The sequence below is a fragment of the Austrofundulus limnaeus genome, unplaced genomic scaffold (genome assembly GCF_001266775.1).
Source record: "Austrofundulus limnaeus strain Quisiro unplaced genomic scaffold, Austrofundulus_limnaeus-1.0 Scaffold3, whole genome shotgun sequence".
Lineage (NCBI taxonomy): Eukaryota > Metazoa > Chordata > Actinopteri > Cyprinodontiformes > Rivulidae > Austrofundulus > Austrofundulus limnaeus.
Genome location: NW_013952405.1, coordinates 6,019,318 through 6,026,916, shown reverse-complemented (window position 1 = coordinate 6,026,916; position 7,599 = coordinate 6,019,318). Strand labels below are relative to the sequence as shown.

Here is a 7,599-nt window from a genome sequence, read left to right as displayed (position 1 = left end):
ATATAACCTGTTCTGTCATAGCAGTTCTCTTTGTTTACAGTCTGACTATCCCAGCAGCTAATATGCTCTCATCCTGTTTGCTTCTGTCTGCTGTCACAATTAATAGTTACAATGATTTTTTAAAAAAAAACTGTTAATTGACTTTTTCATGCTGCAAACATGTTTTTTTGTGCTGCTTTCATCTGGCCTGAACCACAACACAGCCAGAGGATAAAACTCTTACAGCCATGTCAGAGCAAAAGCTAACATAATCCCTCATAATGCATGTCCTAAAATGGGCTGTTGCATCACCATAACATGGAGTTTATTAAACTATAAAGTACTGGTAGGGTTTTCATTTGTGACTTTTATTTATTTTTAATTTTGTGCTCCTGTGTGCAGTGTCCTCTGATGAGATGAGTGTGCGTGCTGGCCAGGGCAGTGACGAGGTGCTGGTTTCCCAGGCGGTGTGGGACTACCTGGCTGCAGCCGGGCGGCCGTGGCTCATTGACTTCCAGCACAAGCAGGGGATGAGCGCTGGGATCATCAGGCGAGGCGAGAGGGGGGGCTGCTGTGCCGTGCGACTGCAGCCCGTGGACGGCTTGAGGAACGCCAGATCCGGAGCCATGGATGGACCCATCTCTAGCGAGACGCGGAAAGCCTTCATAGACTTGTGCCGATGTGCCCGGAAAGAAATGAGCAAACAGGAAGGGGCCCCCCGGAGGAAGAGGGTCCTGCTGCCTTGTGTTGGGGCCCTGGAGCAGAATGTCGAGGGGAGCCTTCTCCAGCCTCCACCTCCCCAACCCCGGCGCTCCCAGAGACAGCAGCAGAGGTTCAGGAAGCCCGTTGATAAGGAGGCGTGTGCTGCGCTCCACGAGGCATCCCAGAAGAAGGACCTGGACCCGGGCATGACCTCCCACACCGAGTCCGAGGACAGCAACACTTGTTCGATTTGCATGGGGGAGATCGTTGAGAAGACCACGCTGGAGAAATGCGGCCATTCGTTCTGTCGCTCTTGCCTGGAACAAGCCTTTAAGGTGAAGAAAGCGTGTCCTGTGTGTCGACTTGTGTACGGGCAGCTGATTGGGAACCAGCCTGTCAACGGTTCAATGATTGTGGAGAGAGATCCTGATCTGGGGCTTCCTGGCCATGAAGGCTTCGGGTGCATCTGCATCATCTACAGCTTCCCTCCCGGCTTACAGACAGTAAGTAGAGCACTGTTAAAGAACCGATGCTCTGTTTTAATAATCATTTATGTATACAGGAAAACTCAGTTCACATGTTTGGATACATGATATAAATCACTAATCATCAAACTAGCAATGAAATCTTGAGACCCTTTTTGTCCCTTCAAAATAAAACTTACTTGGTAAATGTTTCCATGAAGAGTCTGAGAATAGACGTACATTTACACTCATAAATCTGGTAAACACAAAAGCTGTGATTTTTTATTTTATTCGTATGATTAACATTTTTTTCCAACATTTATTTTCTAATTAAACAATATCTTCTAATAAAACTGCTTGACAGAATCCTACACATTCTGTTTACTTACTGAGCCACAAAACAACTTGAGACTGATACGTTTGCAGTTTGCTGACTGGGAATAACCTCCTGTGCTCTGAGAGGAACAGCTTTTACGGGCATCATGTTTCCTCCTTCGAACAAAGGTTTTTGTGGTTAGAAAGCTGCAGTCTCTGAAGTTCGTCATGTTTGCCAGAACCGGAAATCAATTACCAGCAGGTGTAAAGTCCCCGAACACGTCATTAAATGAGATTTGTCACCGAGTGAAGAAACTGCTGTTTATAAATGGATGCAAAGGGACACGACCTGCAAACATCCTGCCTACAGCAGCTTTTTAATCAAACACACATTGCTGCTACACAGTCACTGCAGTAACACGGCAAAACTTTTTTTTTTAAATTGATTTGAACCTAATTTAATTTATTGCTTCCTTTTTTCCGCAGGCACAGAGTATGAAAAAAGTAAAGACACAAGTCTTTGTTCAGACAAGACTAACTGTTGTTTGGTTGAGAAAATGACAACAAGTTAAACCAACATGCAAAAGTGTGACGGTGTAACTAAAATAGCATTCTTTCACACTGGCATGGCATTTTTGAAAATTAGTTTTATAAGGCTGAAAAAATATTTAACAAACAGGCTTTGATTTACAGAGGTTGGTAGTAACAAAGTAAATTTACTTATTGTACAGAATGCACTTCAGTACAGTTGACTTTATACAGGTAGCATTTTTATTGAAAACATTTTAATTTTACTCCACTACATTAAAAAAATCATACTTTTTACTCAACTACATTTCTTTAAAGGCTTTAGTTACTATTTTGGATGTGTTTGTGTAGTTTGCATTTATTTTGTTCCACAAACATGCTATAAAAGTACCCTCTACACCCCTATACACTAGGTGATGAGAAGCAGCTTTAATCCGGCTGTGAGAAGAATAATATTTTTGTCCTACTATTATTGCCGTACTAGGTATACTAGACATGTTTCAGCACTGTTGTGGTTCTTTGTTTAGATCCTGATTAGTCCTGATTTGAACATGGACTGATCTGTATTAAGATATAAGTTAGAGCGTTTTAGACCTTTAGTCCCTTTGTTCTATTAATGGATTTCTACCAATAAACTTTATTTTGTTTTGTACAAGTATTTATAGTTTATTGCAACAAATGCTGTTTTCAATTCAGCTAACAGGTACAAATATTACAAATACCTAAAAACCTCAGATTCAGAGCTCCTTAATTAATACCAGGTTCTATCAAATTGTCTAGAAGTGGTGACTGTAGAGACCAAATGAGTTGACAGTTATTGTAAAAGGGGTATAATTAGGAAGATGGATTTCATTGGTGCAGTAGGTAGATGTTCACCTTAAAAGCAGAGCATCGGTGGTTCAAATCCCTGCTTGAGCGCATAATGTCATTGTGTCACTGGGACTAATCCCCACATCCCCATGTATAAATCTATTTGTGGTCTGGAGGGACTGTATAGGTGCAGAATGGCAGCCACACTTCAACCACCGTGTGTCTGAGGAGTGAATGAATAATGCAGGAAATTTTAAATCTTTGAGCATCTAGACAAGTGCTATATAAGACTAATGCATTATTACATATTTGGAGTTACCGATCTGTTCAATAGAGTGGAAATTTTTCCCAATTATTCTCAACTACACTCAGGTGAAATGCATCGTTAAACTTTAAGATTTTAAGTACTTTCAGTGATTAAGTATTTTTGAAAGCACATACTCCAGGACTTTAGCTTACCGTAAATAATAATTTTACATAGCTACATTTAATTTTATTGGAGTATTTTTTTTCACTAGTAGGACTCAAATTGACTCAAGTAAGGAAACTACTTTGTCTACCACAGCCTGTTCAGCTAGCTATTAGCCTAGACTGGATAAAGATTTCTTATTCTCTTTCCTCTGTGCCTCAGTTACATCAAAATGACCAGATCGTGCCTCTAAAGACCTCACCGAAGCTATAAGACACTGAAAGCTGCTTCTTCTTCATCTTAACAGCTAGAACACCCCAACCCTGGTGTTCGATACCCAGGAACAGACCGCGTGGCCTACCTCCCTGACAGCCCCGAGGGGAACCGCGTGCTGGGCCTGCTGCGCCGGGCCTTCGAACAGCGCCTTATCTTCACCATCGGTACCTCCATGACTACAGGCTTGCAAAACGTCATCACCTGGAATGACATTCACCACAAGACCTCAATATTCGGTGGGCCGCGCTGGTATGTATCGATTTATTTTAAATTTATTTTTGTTTTAGTTGGAAGTGAATAACTGAAATTGTAATGTTTTTCTTGTCTGGGCAGATGGCCCTGTTTCTGTAGACTGATGACTTTTTACGTCTCCTCACACAGCTTTGGCTACCCAGACCCCACTTATTTGGTGCGAGTGACCGAGGAGCTCAGAGAGAAAGGCATCACAGCAGACTGACCAAATTAAGAAGGGAAAAAAAAAGAGACAGATTCTTCCAGGACTATTGGACTTTCTGAGTCCTTGCTGGTGGACCCGACTCAGCTTCAGGTTTTGCTCTGTGTCTGCCCGCCACATAAAAGATGGCTTAAGACAAAAACCTCACGAGACAGACGTCTAATGCTGCAGAAGAGCCCATATCKCCTCCACTGATCGTTCATTTTATTAATTTGTTGTTTTCTGCAGAGTTCGGCCTATCTGATGCCACATGTGGAAGAAAACGCATTAAATGCAGTGTCAGAAAATCTCAAGCAGGAAACTGACCTGACATGGGATGCAATTCTTTAAGAGCTTGTTGGGATTCATGGTAATCGTTTATTATTTGGGAAATCAGTTTGTTATTTTGAGGTTTTATTTTCTTCCCTGCGGTAGCTCATTGGTCAGTGCCACGGCCTTCGGGCATCCAGTGTAAAAAAAAAAAACACCAAATCTTCCGTTCAAGTTCACACCGTGTGGTGACCCCTCCAAGAGGGAGCAGCTGAAGCAAAGCAACCCCCACCCCCGACTTCAGCTCTAAAAAGCACACATCCTTGGTTAGATTTCCCAACAATGTTAGTTTGAACAAGTTTATTAATTATCTGTTGTATGATTGTATTTGGTTCATGTGGCAACAAAGCTCTGCTTTTTAGAACCAGATTTACTTTGTTTTTTGATTCCACAATCTAAAGCACTCACAGGCACTTTGGTAAGTTAGTTAGGGTTTTTTTTTCGTGAAGTCGAAGTAATTTGGATTTTTACTTCTCTTATTGATGAAGGGTGCTCCTGGCCAACAGCTTTGTGAAGCCATCACCTATTGGCTGGGCAAGTTAAAGCCAGTTGCTTTGAAAACTTCATTTGTGTGTGATCTTCATCTCCAGACATATTTCTACGTGAATAAGAGGAATGTTGAAGCGATGTCTCATTGCAGCACTTTTTGGCATGCATCGAACAGTTCTTGCTGGGTTTTTTTTCCAGCCGTAACTCCTGTTGTTTTAAGATGTCTCCCAGGCGTTGAGCCCATTACCTCACTTGCTTGTAACGCGCTCCTCTTGATTACCAGATTTTATGACGATGTCAACCACTAAGGGCATATAGACCACTTGAACCAAATCAAAGGCACAAAAGCTCTTTAAATATCTATGCTTCAGTCCCTGTCACACTGGGAGACTTGCCTATTGATCTTCTTATTTGAAACGAGCTAACGCTCGAAAATTCATTGAAATCGAACCCACAACAATGTTGGGGTTAAAATGTTGCAGGAACAATTGATTTAAGGTGGGATACTAATCTCATTTTGTTGTGCCTTTTCTATATTCAGTTTTGATTTGAAAGAAGTCGAGCATGATGGCTTCAGTGAAGGATGGGGTGTATTTTGATGTTAAGAAACTTTATGTTTCTGTACCAGTTGGCATTTCGTACAAATGTGACACCGTTTATAAAAATGTACGTTATTGTTTTACCAAATTTTCTTCTTCCACAAAATAGTTATCTTCCAAATGCTGACCCTGATATAACTACGTTTGTGTTTGCGATGTTCAGCGACCTGTTTGGCTGCATAGATCATATCTGTTCATCTGATACTTTCCATTTGTTTTGCCCCCTTTGTTTTCGTTAAGGGACCAACTGAGTTGGTTTTGGGACACAGGATTGTAGTTTATTAAAGCTACTGTGCAAACCTTTCTATGCATTACCACACTGAGGAACAGGTGGACAGAGGAAACCCTCCTCCCCGGAGTTACACAATGATTGTAAAGGAGTTTTGCTCTTACTTTGTTGAAATCCAGAATTATGTGCCCCGCATTTTAATACTTGAATAAAAAGTTCTGTTTTGGTTTGTCTGGGACAATAAATGTAGTTCTTAAATTAAAAAAAAGTGTTTTTCACAACTGAACTACTGACAGTTTCCAGGGAAATTAGGTGATGGGTTACACTTTCTTCTTATTTTGATCCTAATTCAGTCCTTTACATACATCATAAAAAACCTTGATACTACTCAGAAAATATTAGTCATGTCGATTGCCGTATTTTAGTATTTTTTGATTGTTTTGTTGATTGATTAGTTGATTAATTAAGTAGTTGATTAATTAATTTCTTCCTAAAACAATCCTTTAATTGAAAACAAAAGTACTTATATTTTTTGGAAGTATTGATCAAAAAAAGAAGCTGACAGGACAAAAATACAAAATGGTTTGAGGTTAAAGTGTTTTCTGTAATACTTTTAAAGCATTTTTTTAAAGGAATAAATACCTCAGATTTGTATCTTGTCACTGCAGGACACGATTGTGTTAAACAGCTGACACAAACAAACAAGTTAGATTGTTTATCACATAAAACAAAATAACAACCAATTAGTGTTCAGGTTTTGCTCCACTTTCTACCACGTGGTACATGTATTTTGGTGACGTCGCATGTCAGCTGAGAATGGCAGGCCATTTTAACACAAAAGCTTAACCACGCTTACGTTCCAGAAAACTGAAATTGGTTTGTGACTAGACATACAGTATTAGTTGTTAAATATATCTTTAATTATATGCAACTGGTCAAAATACCCATTTCTTATATCTCTAATTAGATTATGACTAGTATAAATGACAGGTTTACCAATTAGTTGTATTGGGGCTAAGGTATCTTAAAAAGAAAAATATATATTGTCAGAGACATCTTTGTTAGTTTTTACTAGTCATTATTTACTTTCAAAATATCTGGAATATCCTTATGAATATCCGTAATTCAAATTAAAGAGATCTTAAGTGAAATCATTAAGATATCTTCCTATTTTAGATTTCACATAGAAAGATCTGACTGGTGCACATTTAATTGCAGATATCTTGAAAGCAAATAATGGCTAAGCAAAACTAAATGAGAGATATCTAGAAATGCAATTATAACTATTTATTTTAAGATATCTTGAATTGTTCTTCTGACTAGTCTAAATGCAAATACAGGTGTCTTAAATACCATTCCGCATGGCCAAAATGTTGTTAGTCCCATAGATATATCTATGTTTTTTTTCTAGTCAAAACTTCTTTTTAGATATCTACAACAGATAGTCAGACGAAGACAATTTTATGTTAAAATGGCCTGCCATACMCGCAGGACATGGGGGAGGGAGAGAGAAAACTTGTCGTCACAGTCCGGAAAATGATGGAAAACACGCCGAACAGCCGCCCTCACGTTGAGAGCTCCGGAGACTGCGCCATCTGTTTGGACCCAATTCAGAAAAAGAAAACGCTGACGTGTCAGCACTCTTTCTGCACGGAGTGTATTGACTCCGTTTTTAAAGTGAAGCCCGCGTGCCCGATATGTAACACCTTCCACGGAGTGTACACGGGGACACAGCCGATGGGCACGATGACGGTGACCCGCAGCTGGCTGAGCCTGCCGGGCTACGAGGGTTGCGGGTCCATTACCATTCAGTACAGCTTCCCCGCGGGAATACAAGGGGTGAGGCTGATCATCATTTCTACAGCAATGCTCAGGTCTGTCCACTAGAGGGCAGTGTTGTCTCATATAATAATAGACTTGAATAAGAACACTAGACTAAGCCCCGCCCATGCCGTCCACTGGTAGCGCAGCATGGAGGAGCAGAACCAGAGACCAAACAGGGCAACACAGCCTGCCCTGCTTAGAAACTAATAGAT

At 40.4% G+C, this 7,599-nt stretch overlaps 2 protein-coding genes across 4 annotated transcripts in view; both read left to right on the top strand.

Annotated features, from left to right (window-relative positions):
• The window catches only part of dtx3 (deltex E3 ubiquitin ligase 3), a 6,913-nt gene extending 1,105 nt beyond the window's left edge, over positions 1 to 5,808 (top strand). For all 3 annotated transcript variants that reach the window (XM_014019444.1, XM_014019460.1, XM_014019452.1), the window contains 3 exons: positions 382 to 1,184; positions 3,515 to 3,732; positions 3,865 to 5,808. In XM_014019444.1, coding sequence (XP_013874898.1) covers positions 382 to 1,184; positions 3,515 to 3,732; positions 3,865 to 3,940 — 1,097 coding nt within the window. In that variant the 3' untranslated portion in view covers positions 3,941 to 5,808. The remainder of the gene's footprint in view (positions 1 to 381; positions 1,185 to 3,514; positions 3,733 to 3,864) is intronic.
• A 1,252-nt stretch (positions 5,809 to 7,060) lies between these two features.
• The window catches only part of LOC106525263 (probable E3 ubiquitin-protein ligase DTX3), a 2,755-nt gene continuing 2,216 nt past the window's right edge, over positions 7,061 to 7,599 (top strand). Inside the window, exon 1 of the mRNA XM_014019434.1 lies at positions 7,061 to 7,402. Within this exon, the coding sequence (XP_013874888.1) occupies positions 7,100 to 7,402 (303 nt within the window). The 5' untranslated portion in view covers positions 7,061 to 7,099. The remainder of the gene's footprint in view (positions 7,403 to 7,599) is intronic.